Here is an 18,365-nt window from a genome sequence, read left to right on the forward strand (position 1 = left end):
GCCCTTCTCTGTTCAGGAACTCTCCCTCTCTCTATTTCAGTATCAACTCCACTGATCGAACACGTCTCTTTAAGAGACAGGCAGACAAGACAGGTAAAACCAGACACACATAAAAGGAAGACAGGCATTCACAGAGACAGACAGGTAGACACACACAGACAGAGCACAGGCAAAGCCTAAGTTAAGCCTGCAGAGAAGGTATTCAGTTCCAGTCATGATGTAGATATATTTAATGATGTACAGAAAATGCATTCAAACGTAAACGGTACCGTAAAGAAAATAAACGTTATGAATGAGGCGTTTTATCCTTCTCCCCATTTGCATAAACAAATACATTTGAGTACCTTTCCCATTCATAAGATATTACATGAACAGAATCTGACAGTTAAGTAGGCTCATTAAAATATGAAACTAACGGCTATAAACTTGAGAGTAACAAAATAAAGATTTGGTCGTTGTGGAGTGTAGTGCCTCCGAGCATGACAGGTTGTTCTGTTGTTACTGTCAACAACAGCTAACGGAGAGAGAAACGAAAAAACACACACACACACACACACTCACAGAAACCACAGAGCTTCCAGATAACACTTCCAGATAGAATCTATATGGAAGCCAGATTGGTTAGAACCACAACAGAACCAGGTGAACCTGAGCCAATGACCTGGGGCCTGTTCCACAAAGGCCGCTCAAAAAAACTGGGATAAAAGTCCCAAACCTGACTTGAATTAACATAACAGTCAGTCGGGACAAAAGCGGTCCCATAAAGGCAAATTCTAGTTCACGCAATCCGACTAATGCAGTTCAGATTCAAGAAGTCATGATAATTGCGGGTGCATCCTATTCTTAAGCAGCCCGACAGTTACATGGATCATATCGATCCACCACGGCAAAAAGCAATGTCCACGACCGAAAGAACAATCTCTTTAACCCTCGTGCTGCCTTCGGGTCACATGACCCAAAGGTTCATAACGAACCATCGTTGTGTTTACCCAATTTTACCCAATACAAAAACAAATAAAAATAATTTTCTTTTAACCATTCCAATGTGGGGGGTCTGAGACAGCCCGACAGTTAAAAGAAAATGCTTCACTTTGTTTTTGTATGAGGTAAATTTGTCGCAATACGACGGTGGGTCACAATGACTGATGGGTCAGAATGACCCGAAGATAACACAAGGGTTAATGGCACGTAGGCCTACTATGACAGCTCATCCACCACTTCATCAAAAATAAAATGACACACCATGATTGACATGTACGACAGACGTCGGTCGAGGTCCTTTTTTATAAGCCTTTACTTAATTAATTTAAAAAAATTCAACCTCTAAACACGTCTACATTTACTTTTTTGACATTGTTTTAAATAAATACTATCAACCAATACATTATCCAATAGCCCATACTGTATTTTTCGGAAAATAAGTTGCATTTTCTATGAACCGCACCCCACCAGAATGGGAGCTTTGTGTTTGTAAATCATTTTCTTTTAACCTTCGCGCTGTAGGGGGTCTGAGACGGCGCAACGCTTAAAAGAAAATGCTTCACTTTATTTTTGTATTCGGTAAAGTTGTAGCAACACGACGGTGGGTCACAATGACTGAAGGGTCACAATGACCCGAAGGTTACACAAGGGCTAGTGTTACTTGTTAGCCTTCTCATTAGTACATTTTGAAGCCTGTTTTGTTATAAAAATGTTCTATAAGCCGCTTCGAAATATAAGCCTCACCACCACAAGAAAAATGTAAAATCGAGGTATAAACCGCAGCTTTATTTCTGAAAAATACGGTAACTTAACATGGTTTGTGTGTCGGGAAAATGGAGGATAGATGTATGGATTTAGGTTTGTTTTGCAATTGTAGGCTACTGTTAGTTTCACAGCATAAGTTGCCATAGTAACTGAGTTCGAACTACGTTGAGCTGGCTTATGGAACAGAATTAAATGGAAATGAGTCCAACTAACTGACATAAGCATGGCTTATTGGGTAAACTCGCTTTATGGAACAGGGCCCTCAGGTCAGGTGACTGTAGTTGAGTCAAACAGATCATGACAGAGAAACATATTACACCAATCAGAAGTGCTCATGGACCATGGTAAAGCTCCACCCTTTGCCTCTCGTCTAGCTTTTTATCCTTCTAACCATCGCTCTCTTCCTCCCTCTTTCACATCTGAAAAAGTCTTTGACAACACAAAACAATAATTTATTTGTTTAGGACACCAGAGGTCAGTATGTACTCTGTCTGTCTGTCTGTCTGTCTGTCTGTCTGTCTGTCTGTCTGTGTCTCTCTCTCTCTCTGTCTGTGTCTCTCTCTCTCTCTGTCTGTGTCTCTCTCTCTCTCTGTCTGTGTCTCTCTCTCTCTCTGTCTGTGTCTCTCTCTCTCTGTCTGTGTCTCTCTCTCTCTGTCTGTCTGTCTGTCTGTCTGTCTCTCTCTCTCTCTCTCTCTCTCTCTCTCTCTCTCTCTCTCTCTCTCTCTCTCTCTCTCTCTCTCTCTCTCTCTCTCTCTCTCTCTCTCTCTCTCTCTCTCTCTCTCTCTCTCTCTCTCTCTCTCTCTCTCTCTCTCTCTCTCACACACACGAACACACACAACAATACCTACAGGCAGGCAGGCAGACACACACACACACAGTCAGACTTTAGCTTTTCTCCATCAATTGTAGTCGTCAGCTAGGAGCGTAACAGTGGGGTAGGTATGGGTTTTGTGAGGTAATTCTTCACAGCTCAGACATGGATGTAGAAAAGACTCAGCTCAGCTTCTCTCCAGCAGTCATTCTCCTGCTTTAAAAGTATAGAATGTATGTGTTCTCAGCCATTCACAAAATCCGACATTAGACCATCGGGGGGTTAGGGTTAGACATTATCCGACATTAGACCAACCCGCCCCCCCCCTGCCCAAAACAAACTGACTATTTATGCACTTCATATCCTACCAGAGAAGGTGGAGGGTGTGTGTAGGGGGCAGAGTATAGTAACACTGTTACTTAGTTTAGTTCCAGTAGTCTGTGCCTCCCCTCTGACCACCCACCACTGACTCCTCCATCCTTCCATCTTGGCTTCTCCCCCCTCAGTCTTCTCATTTGCCAAAGTTGCCAAAGTTGGCGAAGGCGTCTGGTTTGGGTGTCATCATGTCGGTGTTGAGGGTTGGCGCCATGCCCATGCCTGGCATACCCATGCCAGTGGGCGCCACCCCCATGCTCATGTTCAATCCCATCATCCCCGGGTTCACGGGCATCCCGACCACCCCCATGGTCCCGGTTGCCATGGAGGCAGGCATGCCCATAGCCATTATGGGATTTGTGGATGGCCTGATGGGTGTTATGGAAGGTGGTGCGTTCAGGGTTAGGCCCCCAAAGCCATGGGTCAGGTTGACGGGCGGCTGAACGCCTGCGGAGACAGGAAGGGGAGGAGTCATTGACCAGGGTCAAGAAGGAGAGGAGTCAATGACCATGGACCGGAAGGGGAGGGGTCAATGAACAGGGTCAAGAAGGGGAGGAGTCAATGACCAAAAACAGGAAAGGGGGGGGTTGTGACCAGAAACAGGAAGGGGTTTGTGACGAGACACAGGAAGGGGAGTGGTTTGTGAGTCAGTCAGGTGTTCCTACCTTGTTGTTGGATAATGTTATTGAGGCTGGGCTGGGAGTTCTTTTCTCCTAGACCAGCTGATAGGAAGTCCAGGTTGATGTTGACGCTGGGGTCAGACCAGGTGGAGGGCAGTGACCCCTGACCTCCAGGCTTCTGCAGCCCCATGTGCTGCTGGGTGTGAAGACCGACGCCCTGCAACGCCCCGAAACTCTGCACACACACACAAGCATGGGGTATTGCATTCATGAATGTATATAGTGGTGTCTAAAGTATAGCACACAGTGTAGCGTGTACCTGAAACAGCAAGTCATTTGTAGCTTGTACCTGATGGGAGTGTGACAGAGGGAGGCAGGGCCCACTGCTGGCTCCACCCACAGTGAACGTCATGCTCTGAGAGGCACTGAGCATGGCGTGGTGATTAGCCCCGCACATCAGGTCAAACAGGTCTGCTGAAGGAGGGGCAGGGTTGGAGGCGGGAGCTGGAGCTGATTGGACACTGCCGAACAGGTCTGTGATAGCGTTTTTTACAGGGGCGGAAGGGCTGGTGGAGAAGGCGTTCCAGTCGCCAAACTCTCCGTTCATATTGGTCGGCGCAGCTACTGGAGGCAGGAACACAGGAGAAGGGAGGATGTTACATTTAGACATTTAGTCATTTAGCAGACACTCTTATCCAGAGCGACTTACAGTAAATACAGGGACATTCCCCCGAGGCAAGTAGGGTGAAGTGCCTTGCCCAAGGACACAACTTCATTTGGCACGGCCGGGAACCGAACCATCAACCTTCTGATTATTAGCCCGACTCCCTAACCGCTCAGCCATCTGACCCCCATGTTACTGGTTGTTCTCAAAGGGTGACACTTTGTCAAGGTGGTCCCATAACGATGTAACAGTAGCACACACACAAACCCACACACATGCACGGAGGGGAACAGTTTAGTGCCCCAGGGGGGTAACAACCTCACAGTCAGACACTGATGAAACCTGACACTGAACAGAGGGAACATGACAACACCTGGACCACACACACACACATCTCCCATACTGGTACTGGCTCCTGCACACTTTGGAGACTGGTAGTGTATGTTGGGAGTTGGGGGTAGAAGTATGGGGCTAGAAGGTGTGTTTAGTGTGTGTGCAGGGGGGCACTGCCAGAAGGGTCTATGGTGTGTGTGTGTGTATGTGTGTAGGGGGCAAGACCAGCAGGGAAGATGGTGAGTATGTAAGAGGATGACAGGTGTCTGTCCCCATCACTCTCAGCAGCTCAGCTAGTAGCTCAGTTAGCTGCTCCATCTGGTCTCTCACACACCAGCCATCTATTATTTACAGCTCTCTCTCTCCTGTCTCCTGTCTCTCTCTCCCCTCCAGTCCCTCTCTTTCCTTCAATCCCTCTTTATTAAAAGGAGGACATACAGTTGGACAGACAGACAGACAAGGCAGACAGACAGACGAGGTGGAGAGACAGACAAGTGAGGTACAGAGACATACAGGTGAGGTAGAGAGACAGGTGAAGTAGAGAGACAGGTGAGGTTGAGAAAGAAAGGTGAGGTAGACAGATGAGGTACAAAGAGACAGGACACACAGACAGGTGAGTTTGAGCAGAGACCGCTGAGGTAAAAAGAGACAGAGGCAGGTGAGATAGAGGAAAAGATAGGTGAGGCGAGGCCGACAGACAGGTGCGGTAGCGAGAGACAGGTGCGGTAGAGACAGACAGGTGAGGTAAAGAGAGAGACAGACAGAGCACACAGACAGACAGATGAGGTAAAGAGAGAGAGATACAGGTGAGGAAGAGAGAAAGATAGGTGTGTGTGAGAGAGAGAGAGACAGAGAGAGAGTACCAGAAGAGGGCAGGCTGGCAGAGGCAGCTGGTGAGGAGAAGTCTGCAAAGCCCCCGATGAGGTCTGAGGTTCCACCTGGAGGCGCGCACACACACACGCACACAAGTAAGATATTGCTGCCTTGTCAGAGTGAGACAGTGATTGGAGGAGGAAGTGGAGGATCAGACATGTCAGCTGTCCCTCTCTCCTCTATCACCGTGATCATTACCATCATCATCCAGGTTCTATGTTCTCACCTGTAGGAGCAGTGGTAGTGGAGCCAGGGTCCACCATCAGCAGGTCTGCAAGGCCACTACTGGATGACTGGCTGACCGACGACTGGAAAGGAGGGGGGGGGGGGTGGGGGGGGGAGTGAGAGAGAGAGTGCAAGAGGGGGCAGAGAGACAAACAAAGAGAAAGAGAGACAGACAGAGGGAGAGAGAGGATACGTTCATTTACAGCAGTATTAGTGTGTTCACATTTGGCAGGTTTGGTTTGATTGCGAAAAAAAAAAATCATTAAAAAAAGCCTAATTCAATAACTATTTGGGTGTGCTCAAGGCTTCGGCGAGAGCACAACCTTTGTTCTCTCACATATATATTTATTATTATTATTTATTTTTGCCCCCCTAAATCTTTGTCAATATTTGGCCTACATAGACAACCTAGGTGTCAAAAGTTTCGTCTTGGTAGCGATTGAGTTGCTTGTATTTTTATTTACGTTCCGTTGCATGGTTTAGGCTGAAGTGAAGTTTTTGTGGCGAAAAGTGAAGCTAACGGTGGCTAATTTGCTAGCCACAGTCACTGACGTTACTAACGTCACTACGTCACTAACGTCACGAAAACACGCGTGACTACCTGTAGCAGAACATTCGTTTCGCATCTGTTAACTTGGGGGATAGCTAGGCTAACTATAGCTTTACTGCAAGGCAGCTGCAGAAACGCCACAAGTAAAGAGGCCATGGTGATAACTATTTACTCATTTTAATTTGTGATGTGAAACACAATTGAGAAATGTACAATATTAGCTGATATTATTAAGGAAGTAGGCCCACATCTACTTTCGGAAACGGTAGTCTACTATTTCACTGAAGCATTAGCATGACATTAGCCTCTGTTGCCCGGGCAACACACACTACAGTGGTCTATGATGCATCTGTTTTCAATCGTTAAAATAAACATTTCTCACAAATACATTTTCGTTGTAGTATTTATTATGACATTACAAGTAAACGATTTGTGGGTGAAATTATCATTACCTGTGGTTTCAAACCAGTGTTGCTCACTGCAACGCTGTAGCCTACGCGAGACACACTACAAAAACATCTACACAGCTGTAGGAAGTCAAACGGCGACAGAACATGTTCGGCACTCCCCTTACTTATATCAAAAGTCTTTCAATAGGTGAAACTATCTGACTAACTTGAACTTCATTGCCACAGCCTTAACTTTGTCAATCTGTTCATGAAAATAATTAATTTCAGCCTAAACCGTACAACGGAACGTTAAATCGAATTCAACCAACGCAATCGCTACCAAGACGAACACAGCAGTAGTCTAGTACTGTACTGTACAGTAGTAGTAGAATTTACCAGGGCAGCTTCTCCATACAGGGCTATATCGCATTTTGCGTTGTTACTGACAATGATCGCTACCAGTGAGCTTTTTATGAATGAGCGATTTTCCACTAAATAAATGTCAAGCTTATTTGGGGGGCATATTCAGTTAGCAGATGGTACTGTTTGAATCGCGATTCCATCTTCTACTGCCGGGTAACGTCGTAGAATAATCTTCAAAGGGGGTTCTTTATTCATGAATGAATGCAATGAGTAGGCTACATGCCTGAAAATATCACGAGAAGGGAAAAACTTAAAATGACGTTTAAGTCATAGAGATTAGGTCAATTTTTACACCGGTCTGCCAAATTTATTCGTTTTGATTCAACGATGAGGCTGCCTCTTGCAGGGGAAATGAGAAGACATCTATTTAATTCTACACTTCACTCGTATTTTCAGTTGTAAATGAGCAGCAAAAAAAAAATGCTTTTAAATCTATTTAATCTTTATAAATAATAAGTATGCATTTTCATATAAAATATAGGCCTACAGAAATCAGTTGTAAAAATGTCATTCAAAAACGGATCCCTGTGCAACCGACGCAAGCAAGCACACCCTACAATTTCCCCAGAAATTGTACCCTCTCTAGTTTCTCCTTGTTTCGCTCAAAGACTCAAAATGTTTTTGCTAGCTAACGGCCAGATGTGACAAGAGGCTGTCAACTGTACAGAAGGAGTAAAGACACCCTTGATCAGAGACAAAGTTATAGTTCCTGGTTCAACCACTGGAGGGCAGTTATACACACCACCGTGTCTGCATCCAGGATGTATATTCCAGGTGTGTTTGTGTGTGTGTACCAGGTGTGTGCGTGTGGACCAGATATGTGTGTGTAATTGTGTGTGTGTGTGTACGCTTGTGTGTGTGCGCATGTGTGTGTGCGTTTGTATGTAAACCAGGTGTGTGTGTAGCAAGTGTATGTATGTACCAGGTGTTTGTATATGTACCAGGTGTTTGTGTACCAGGCGTGTGTGTGTTCCAGGTTTGTGTATATTTACCCGGTGTGTGTGTACCCAGTGTGTGTGTGTACCTTGCCGTTCTCAGCCACAGGGCTGCCCCCGTCCCCAGTGTAGTGTGCGGCGGCGCCCAGGTCCACCGTCTTGGAGGGAACTCCACCTCGCTTGCGCGTGGTGGTGGTGGTTGTCTCCGTTGCCTGGGTGATCTGGATGCTCTTGGTCGTCACGGTTTCCTCCTCGTCTTTGAACTCCAGCTTCCCCGTCCGGCCGTTCCTGGAGGCGCGGTCATCCTCACCATCACTGAGGAGAGGGGGAGGAGCCAGGCTGGAGTCAATCACAGTGAGTTACAGTACAGTTAATAGTTGAGCCTGCCAGGGAGTCGTTCATACCTGAGTCTGTCTGGGGAATCGTCTCGGTCCTTCTTCCTGAACTTGTTGATGGTGTCATCGATGGTGCTGCCGATCTTATCACTGATCTCTCCAAGCTTCTCGCTGAAGGGGAATGCCCCCTTGCTCTTATCCCAGTCCTCCTCCCACTTTCCCTTGGACTCGCCCTCCAGACACTCGGATGCTAGGGACACGCACGCACACGAAAAGCAGACATAGGCATCAGCATTTATAACAGGTAACAAAAGGCCTCCATCTTAACAATAGAGACAGTAGCACCCCCCCCCTCCATTCCCTTTTCCCCCATTTCCCCCTCACCCCCTCTCACCTCCCGTCCTGGAGCCCTCCCCTGCCTCATTAACTGACAAATAGGAACACAGACTCTGCTAATGATGACAGGAATAAAAGTATTCAGGAATCAAAGACTAGAATCAATCAAGCATCAGTAAAAATAACTATCCTCTTCGTCTGATAGTGGGATGGATAAATCAACGTGTGTGTGTGTTTGGGGTGGGGGGGGGGGTTGTATGCTGTAATGAAGTGGCAAGGAAACAAAAGCCCCCTTAATTAAAGACTAGATCAGGGAGAGACAGAGAGAATGAGGAGGGTTAAGTTTTCTAGAAGTTTTCCATAACCAACATGATGATCAGAAGTACGACAGATGATGCTTCTGATAATGATGAGGGAGAAGATGAAAGCTGATTGGCTCGGAGATCAGTGGAGCACCAATCAAAAGATCATCAGACGAGGAAGGGGGAGGGCCCTTGGGATCACGGGAGGAGAGGGGTGGAAGGGAGGGGCGCAGAGAGAAGGACAAGTAGGATGAGAGCTGTCTAGGAAATATGATGAAGCAATGAGCCAGTAAGACCAGAGTGACACCTACCCTACTCCAGGTAGTGTGTGCGTGTGGTTTGGTGTGAGTGTGCGTGTGTATGATTGGGTGTGAGTGTGTGTGGTTGAGTGTGCGGTTATGGTTATGTGTGAGTGTGGTTGTGTGTGAGTGTGTGTTGTTGTTTGAGTAGTTATGCGAGTGTGGGGTTGTGTGTGAGAGTACGTGTGAGTATGTATGTGTCTGTGTATGAGGATGTGAGTGTGCGGTTGTTCTTACAGGTCTTGAAGCCCCCTCCCGTACTGTTTGAGGACACTCCTATGTACTTGTCCTTGTTCTTCTTGGCCTTCTTCCTCTCCTCTCTCAGACGATCATCATCCTGCACAAATTCCACCATCTCCTTCACCTTCTGACGCACGTTGATGCCCTGGTCTTTCCCACTCTCGTCTGGACAAACACAAGCAAACATACATATTAAGAATGATTCTTATGTGGATGTATTTCCTCTCATGGCTACTACCAATGAACAGGGGCCAGTTGCATGAAAATGGACCTACCGTATTTTTCGGAAATAAAGCCGCGGCTTGTACCCCGATTTTACAGTTTTTTTTGTGGTTGTACGCCTTATATTTCGAAGCGGCTTATAGCCCGGTTTTAGAACAAAAAAGGTGTCTTTGTCCCAAGATCTCTACAGACCGTGCAGCCAATTTAATGCTGAAACACTTGAACAGGGGATTATTACTTGAAAGAGGAATTATTTATTGTGTCGTATGTTACACTATCAGGGCTTAGAAATACAGTGACTTGCTAAAGTGGGCAAATGGCTAGTAGAACATAACATTTCATAATAATTTCAGTAAATCAAACAGCTGCAAGACCCAGTGAAATGTTATATACAGCTAGCAAACTAACGTTAGCTAGCATCGCTAACGACATTGGCTAATTCAACTAGGCTATCCCCAGGATTTGCAAGCTGCAATTAAATTACATAAATCTAAAAGATTAGGCTTAAATATTTCTGAGTGCATGCTTATGTAGGCTACCATTAGCCTGGCTCTGCCCTCCTACTTCCGCTCAATCTTCATTTTGCTTCTGTACTAGGTCTGGGAATTTGGCATATAAGTCGGTTTTCTCAAATCAACTTTTTGTAGGTCCAATCAGCGAACAGAGGGAGTGGCTGAGAATGATGACGTTGTGCGCTAGTTTGAGTTCAGTGATGGCGGCGGAGAAAGATGCGAGCGAAGCTATTCGGCCCATTGTGGCAACGCTGCAGAATATCCAGAAGTTAAAGCAGGAGCAAGAACAATCCTTGCTGAGTTTTGTTGGTGACCATGATGTTGTGGACCTCCTCCCCCACGGGGTTCGGGAAAAGTTAGATTTTTTGAGCTATGGCAGCTAGCTCCGTTACAGTAGTAGTGAAGGGGTTGGCTAAGGCGAACGCTAGCGATTGGTTATGGCAGATCAGAGTGGCTCTGGGCAGATCCAATTGTTTTAAACTTCAACAGAGTACCCGCCTTCAAGGAAGTTAACGCTTGTCAATGGAGCGATCCCAGACCCTCTGTACAAATGAAATGTACGAGGGTCTGGTTAGGACCAGGCTAGGCTACCATGTCAGACGTGAAAAAGGAAAGCTCAGAGTAGCTGAAAGGCTTGGTGACCGGCACGAAGAAATGTTCATACCAGAAGCTAGCTAGCATAGTAGTGCATTTCTCCGCGCTGGTCACCAAATCTTTCCTTTTTCACATGTAAAGCTGACATGGTACATAAACATGGCATAGGCTATATTTAAGCAACTTGTTATTCCAACAGCCGTCCCAACAGCATCCCAACATAACGTGGCAACATTTGTCTTTTTTGCCATAGTCCTAGTAAAATACGTGCTGTGGGTCATACAACTCCATGTAGGCCTAGGCTACTTCTTAACTTCGATGATTAACTTTGTGTCGTCAATCTTCCCCAAATTCTCTGTTGGTTTGTGATGTAGCCTATAGGTTTCAGTGTCTCCTCTGCTTGAGTGTAGGCTATGCCAGCTGTCTATCTCGCTCTTAAACACACTGTTTAGAAACAACTGACTAATATGTTGGCTTGACAGTCAACGCAATCATCAATCAGGGTTTATCTTTGGATCGTCCTGTTCTCGTTCTGAGGCGATTGGAAAACGTTCAATCGCCTCAGAACGAGAACAGGACGATCTGGTCAGAAGGGGCTTCAAGACTGGCCCAACCACCTGTGAATGTGGAGAAGCAGACCAGACTATGAAGCACTGCCTGTTCTGCCCTCTACTACCCAACCCTTGCAGCTCAAAAGACCTTGAAGACCATAATATCACACTTCAGTGGAACGAAAAGAAGAAGAATTGTAGATCAAGTAAAACAGACTTTTGAAATGCATGCACTCTCTCTCTGCCTTTCGGTCCCTGTGTCGTCGTATCACATCTCAAAACATGGCGTACACTTGGGTTCTAGTGCTCAGAAGGTATGCACATTCTCACGCCACATGCTTTTTTCATAAATCTGAAACTCTGTGTAGAAACGCCCGCACACATGTCCACGGCTTCGTACATTTGGCCCCTGGTCCTTAACTATGAAGTGGTAGTACTTCCTGTTCTACTTCCTGGTTGTTATCTATGAAGGAGTAGTACTTCCTGTTCTACTTCCTGGTCCTCACCTATGAAGTGGTAGTTCTCCAGGGAGCGCAGGTCATAGATGTGTTCCCGGGCGCTGGTCACTACCCTCTCGGAGCCGTTTCTGATCAGGTAGGCCAGCAGCAGCAGAGCCTTGTAAACCCTCCTCCAGTTCTTCTTGTTGTCCTTCAACATCCGGGTCCACAACATGTTCATCACCTCAGGGAACTGCTCATACATAAAGGTGGACCTGGAGGGCAACATGAGATTTGTGTGATATGAGACATCTCTATGTTGTCATAACTTGATGGACATGTAATTTGATCTGTGATGATTTGTGTGTGTGTATCATTGTGTGTGTGTGAGTGTGTTTTGCCCCTTTTCCACTACACAGTACCGGCTTGACTCTATCCTCCTTTTTTTGGTAGCACCTTCGCCGTGGCTCCATGCGAGCCGAGACCAAAAGGTGATGTGAAAACACTGCAGACCACTGATTGGTCAGAGGGAATCTTGACACAGAACATCCTGCACAAAGCCCCCATTTTAAAATAGCCAGGCTACTTTATAGTGGACTAAAATAAAGCTGCTGTTTATAATATAGCCCAAAATTGTTTTATTCACTGGACTACTCAATGAAATAGCAACCAAACCAAGCTGTTATCAGTTGAGGTGAAGACATTCTTGTGTTGCTGATGAAAGGATCCAGAGTGGTATGTCAAAGACCAAGCCATAGCGGTAATGCAGCGTTGCTATGACAACCAGCTACATTGAGGGGGTACAGTAGAGCAGTGGCAAACAAAGCATGCATTGGGTTGAGTCGAGTCTAGCCGGTTACAGAGATGTGGAAAAGCGGCTATAATGTGTCTTTAGGTGTGTGTGTGTGTGTGCTCACTTGGCGATCTCCCCCATCAGCTGTCCTGAAGGTCCCCAGGGGTCATCGTTGGTGGCCTCCCTCACCTTGGACTCGATCTCTGAGTAGTTCATTACCACGTTGGTGCTACGGGACACAAACACACGCTACTTACAGACTCCCCTGCTAAGACTCTGCAGTAAAGTGAAGCACTATTCAACAAACAGAAATCCGTTCTTCGCTGAGCTAGACAGACAGAGACAGACATACAGGCAGCCAATGGTCAGACAGACAGAAAGACAGACAGGCTGGCTGGCAGGCTGACCCTCCAACATCTGGTGTTATCAGAGAGGCATCTTGACAGGACCATGACAATAACACCAGCAGACAGACACAAGCACTCAGCCTGCTCAAATATTAACCACCTGACCTGACAAGTGTACACACACAGGCGCACACATGCAGCAGGAAAACACACACACTTGCAAGAAACAGACATTTTGAGAAAACCTGCGGTCTATGAACAGTTGGATGGAAACCAAAACAGGAAGTTCCTTTAGGCCAGAATACTTCACCTGGATGTTACATCATCATCATCATCAATCTCCATTCAAGTATGAGGCCAGTGTGGTTTTGCTACTGGAGCAAGACTTGAGACAGGGCAATGACACCCAATGTTTGTGTCTGAAAAGGGCTAAATCAAGTACACCTCAAGTAGCTTATTTTAATGATTGGCTTATTTACAAGGGAACATTCAGGTTAGTCCTAGCTGACCCCTGACCTGGTCAGACCAGATGGTGTGGCTAGATTTAACCCTCAACAGACTGAAGGTAAAATATCAAGTTGCCAGCCACGCAGGAGCAGACGGAGGGATCAATTAAAGACATTATGAGAAAGAGGCGAAAGAGGAGATAGAGAACGAAGCTCCAAGGCTAGCTCTACAGATAGCTCTATACGGGTAACTCCAGGGCTAGCTCTACAGATAGCTCTATACGGGTAACTCCAGGGCTAGCTCTACAGATAGCTCTATACGGGTAACTCCAGGGCTAGCTCTACGGATAGCTCTATACGGGTAACTCCAGGGCTAGCTCTACGGATATCTCTATACGGGTAACTCCAGGGCTAGCTCTACAGATAGCTCTATAAGGGTAACTCCAGGGCTAGCTCTACAGATAGCTCTATACGGGTAACTCCAGGGCTAGCTCTACGGATAGCTCTATACGGGTAACTCCAGGGCTAGCTCTACAGATAGCTCTAAACGGGTGCCTCCAGGGCTAGCTCTAACAAGCTTCTGGCTAACAGTCCGCAGGGGAGGAAAGGGGAAACACGGCTGTGTTGGTGTGAAGCTCACAGGTCTCACAGAGAGTGGATTACCATTACAGTGAGAGAGACGGAACTGTAGATGAAGTGAGCGAAAAAAAGGGAAAGAGAAAGGGAAAAGGGTTCTTCTCCTCTTGAAGCTACTTCAAGACAACCGGTAGAATCTCAGTGAACTGAATAATTAATGACAGAGGTTTATACAGAGACACAGGGCCTCAACACTGAGCCTGCAGATGTGAGTATATCAAGCAGGCTGAGACTGATATGAGCGTGCACACACACAACACACACCCCAGAGCACTAAGTGTGAAATCCTTCACTTCAGAGGATACTTAAGCAGGTAAGTGGGGCCAGCCTGTGTGTGTGTGTGTGTGTGTAAGACGCAAACAAAGTCTAGTGCTTCTTGCTCCTCTTTGTTCCACAGTGCAGGCGTGGTGTTTGTTCTGCTGCGCTACGGAAATGCAAGGACACACACAGAACCCTTCCAAGTGCTTCTCTCCCTGGGGCAGAAGAAAGAGCCCAGCTACCTGCTGCTTCAGAAGAGTCAGACTGAGGATGAGGACGATGAAGGAGACACCGACAGGGTCATCTGAGTATCTCAGAATACACCTCCTCCAGCAAGTGCAGACGACGTGTGTATGTGTCTAGGGACTGAGTAATAGTCTTCCTATTGATCTGCCAGTGTGCTAGATGGGGTGAAGTTGTTGCTGACTGTGAAGCTAAGCCACACACACACACAGTCAACATTGTTGCTGGTAGTTGTCGGTGTGTGGTTGATTGGATGTAACAACATGTGTTTGCGTTGTTGTTGCTGCTATCTGCTGATGATGCAGTCTGGCAGGCAGCTATGTAGATTCCTGAGTCTCAGTCCCTCTCTTCACTAAGACCCTGAGTCGTCAATATCTGTGTCAGGCCTCTTTCCCTCCGGTCTCCTGGCTGGGTCAGGCCAGACATATCAATAACAGGACCTATTAATCTGTAGCCATGTATGTATAACAGATGGCAGGCAGACTCTTGCATCCATTACTGTAGCCTGGCTACCCTACAGATTGTCCCAATAAGGATGCTCCCCTTGCCTCCTTTCTTTGCAGTAGGCTTACCTGTGATCTGAATTGAGAACATTGTTGAAAGGGATACATTTCTAACTGTGATCTCATTTACAGGCCTGAAGTGTCCATGATCCATGTTAACCTGCACATAGATCACTCACTGACGTCAATAATCCATCAAAGTCCCTTCATTTGTTGACACCATTTTTCTTGAGACAATGTTTTACTCATAAAAACAGTGAAAATGCTTTAACCCTCCTTACCTAAATAACCTGTTACTACCCTAGTTCCTTCTTAACTCAGTAACCTGGCATTACTGCTCCAGTAATACTGTATTTGGGCCGCCTGTAGACAATCCACTGGCCAAGACAGACACACAATGTCTGTCACGCACAAATGAATTTCTGTTGTGCATCAGCATAATCTGCTAATTACCATAGGTTTTGCTGGTCATCGTGTAAACCTAAGGCAGTCAAACTTTTTAAACCTATGTTCTTGTTTCTTTTATACACAGTGGGTCGTTATGATGCACACTCGCAATCTTTCTTGTAACTTTTGGCATGTTGCAGTGTCAAGAAGCACAAAGCCAGGACAAAATTCTTGCAATCTGTGAGATATTCCATATAATATCGTATTGCATTGCCATGTGCTCTAGCAGCCTACACGAGCTGTTATTGTTCGACTAACTTTAACCCTTGTGTTATCTTCGGGTCATTCCGACCCATCAGTCATTGTGACCCACCGTCGTATTGCGACAAATTTACCTCATACAAAAACAAAGTGAAGCATTTTCTTTTAACTGATGGGCTGTCTCAGACCCCCCACATTGCAAAGGTTAAAATACAATTATTTTTATTTGTTTTTGTATTGGGTAAAATTGGGTAAACACAACGATGGTTCGTTATGAACCTTTGGGTCATGTGACCCGAAGGCAGCACGAGGGTTAAATACCTGTTATTGAAAAAATGCACCTATCCTCCAAAGCATATCACATCCCTCTCCAATAAATACAAAAGCCAGCAAGTGTTGTGTTTGTTATGTTCGCATGTTATGAGGGCTTGTTCGATCCAGATAAAATGAGCTGTAGATGTATTTACAGGAATTCGTTTTTTGCAGAAAGTCACTGACACATGCGATACGTTTCAACTGTACAGTAGTTATGAAAAACAACAACATTGTAAAGGCAGACAAAACATATTTAGTTAGCTATTATTATCAAACATTACTAGTTAGCTTAACTAGCCAATATTTTCAGTAATTCAAATGGTTTTCGATGATACTTTGACGTTTACTCTAGCTACTGACTGTAGACATGTTTCTAGAAGCAGCTATTGTGCAGTGTGTGTGTGTGTGCGTGTGTGTGTGTGTGTGTGGGGGGGGGGGGGTGTAATGTAATAACGGGTTACGTTAGCTTTGTTATTAGGCGAATTAGCTCTAGCTAGCCTAGTCTTCTGCCGTCGGTAATATTAGCTACAGTACCCCCCCTAACATTGTTTTGATCTATTTAACTTTAGCTAATACGTAGTTTCTAATCATGTATTATATCAAAACGCTGGCGAGGGAACAAACACACACATGCACAACAAGGATGTTTAGTTGCGGGACGGGCGAGGACCAGGCTCCACATTAGCCACTGTGCTATCCGACTTTGCCAACTAGCTTTATTAGCCAGCTAGCTAGCAATCTGTGGGGTACATCGTTACACGGGATTGCATTTACAGGCCACGGCTAACTGTATCAGTGTGTACAGCGCCCAGTAAATACCACACAGCATTTAATGTTGAACACCAGGTTGCCGGTTAGCTTGCCACTACTAGCCGTAGCTGGTTAGCCATGGATGGACTGTCAGCTGTGAAAGCGGTGTGACGTCACGCCACCATAGCGCGTTTCCCTGGTCGGTAATGAAGACCGCTAGCGAGAGAGCTACAGTACCGCTATAGGCCTTGCAGGAAATGGCTAGCAGCTCGTTAGCTAACTAAAACTACAAGGATACTCACGCTTTGTCCACCAGCTCCCTGACTTTCCACATATTCAGCATTTTGACGCTCTGACACGAGCTCTCCGCCGCAGTAATGCGCCGCCCAATCCTTCGCCACTCGCAGATGGACTTGGATCCTAAACACTTACAACACAATCCCCGGTCCCCTTCGTTGAGCCAGCTCGGTTAACGGTTCACGGGCCGGTCGAGTTACCACGGAGACGTTGGTCGTACGTCAGAGTCGCAAAGAGGCGCGGTGCAGCGGTTGAGCCAGCAACAATCCATTATACCGGATACCTCTAACAGCTCTGCATGCTAAGTGTTCCTCTTTTACTGAACACGAGATTATAAATAGCAGGCAGACTGTTATATTTTCAAATTGAATGTAACCAAAACAGTCACCCACTGTTAAAATGATATTCTGATAGATCTGATTAGATCAGACCCACTATTACTATTAGAAAACAGCTGCTAAGAAATCTTTATTTGAATAATTGATGTAACCTAGTTTATGCAGCATGCAAACACCAAGAATACAATTTGAATAAAAAATAGCATGAAATATAGCGAACCTCCACAAATATGACAAATTAACATAGAATGTCGGCTTCCACAGTCCAAATCCTACATATTGACATACTACAGCATATTTCACTTTCTATAGCACACATTTATCGTGTCTGCGACCCTGCCAGGCCTCTAGAACAAGAGAGCTTTGCTGATGCACTTGTCTGTCAGTGATGGAGGCTTTCAGAACAGACAAGTGAGAAGCTAATGCACTTTTATGATGGCTCCATCTTCATTGGACACTGCCAGAAGAGAGAAAAAGAGAGATGGAGGGAAGGAGGGAGGGGGAGGGGGGGGAAGAGAAAAGAAAAAGTGCTATCCTGTCAACAACTGACAAGCAACAAAATTGTCACAGGCCATATATAAGATCAGGTGTGACAGGAGCAGGGCATTACAGTACACAGGCCTTCCTCTCCTTCTTTCTCCTTCTTGGTGCCCCCCCCCCTCTCTCTCTCTCTCTCTCTCTCTCTCTCTCTCTTCTGTCTCTCTTCCCTCCCTCTCTTCCTCTCTCTTTTTCTCTCTTTCTCTGTCTCTCTGCCGCCCCAGTTCCGCTCTCACTTTTCCTCTCTCTCCCTCAATTTTTCTCTCCCCCCCTCTCTCCCCCCACCTCTCTTTCTTGCTCCCTCTCTCCCTGGCTGATGGACAGGGTACAAGGAGAGAGCAGATTCTGCTGGTGTTCCTGGTGTCACCTCTCATCCTCCACCCTTTGCTCATTTCTCAAAGAGGGTGTGTGTGTGTGTGTGTGTGTGTGTGTGAAGTGGACTCTGAAGACAGACAGAGGGATGAATGAATAAATAAAAGAGT

General features: G+C 46.0%; 1 protein-coding gene across 4 annotated transcripts; it reads right to left on the bottom strand.

The window, feature by feature from the left end:
• Positions 1-215: 215 nt before the first annotated feature.
• LOC134013591 (clathrin interactor 1-like) lies at positions 216-17,247 on the bottom strand. 4 transcript variants are annotated; one of them, XM_062453110.1, is made up of 11 exons: positions 17,014-17,247; positions 12,690-12,794; positions 11,842-12,047; positions 9,454-9,621; positions 8,349-8,529; positions 8,034-8,259; positions 5,649-5,730; positions 5,413-5,487; positions 3,902-4,173; positions 3,598-3,787; positions 216-3,379 (listed from the first exon to the last, which is right to left on the bottom strand). In XM_062453110.1, the coding sequence occupies exons 1-11, from the start codon at positions 17,052-17,054 to the stop codon at positions 3,069-3,071; spliced, it is 1,857 nt and encodes a 618-aa protein (XP_062309094.1). In that variant the 5' UTR covers positions 17,055-17,247; the 3' UTR covers positions 216-3,068. The 4 variants fall into 4 exon arrangements, with proteins under 4 accessions (XP_062309094.1, XP_062309093.1, XP_062309096.1 ...); XM_062453109.1 differs by having other exon boundaries at positions 3,902-4,176; XM_062453112.1 differs by lacking the exon at positions 5,413-5,487 and having other exon boundaries at positions 17,014-17,246.
• Between the last annotated feature and the right edge of the window lie 1,118 nt (positions 17,248-18,365).

The sequence above is a fragment of the Osmerus eperlanus genome, chromosome 27 (assembly GCF_963692335.1).
Source record: "Osmerus eperlanus chromosome 27, fOsmEpe2.1, whole genome shotgun sequence".
In the NCBI taxonomy this organism is placed as follows: domain Eukaryota; kingdom Metazoa; phylum Chordata; class Actinopteri; order Osmeriformes; family Osmeridae; genus Osmerus; species Osmerus eperlanus.

Excerpts from the sequence above, each read along its gene's own strand:
- LOC134013591 (XM_062453109.1), bottom strand. The coding sequence starts at position 17,054 with ATGCTGAATATGTGGAAAGTCAGGGAGCTGGTGGACAAAGC. Across the intron at positions 9,622-11,841 it reads GGAGAACTACCACTTCATAG|ACGAGAGTGGGAAAGACCAG; the intron begins GTGAGGACCAGG and ends GTGTTTGTCCAG. Across the intron at positions 3,380-3,597 it reads TAACATTATCCAACAACAAG|GCGTTCAGCCGCCCGTCAAC; the intron begins GTAGGAACACCT and ends CTGTCTCCGCAG.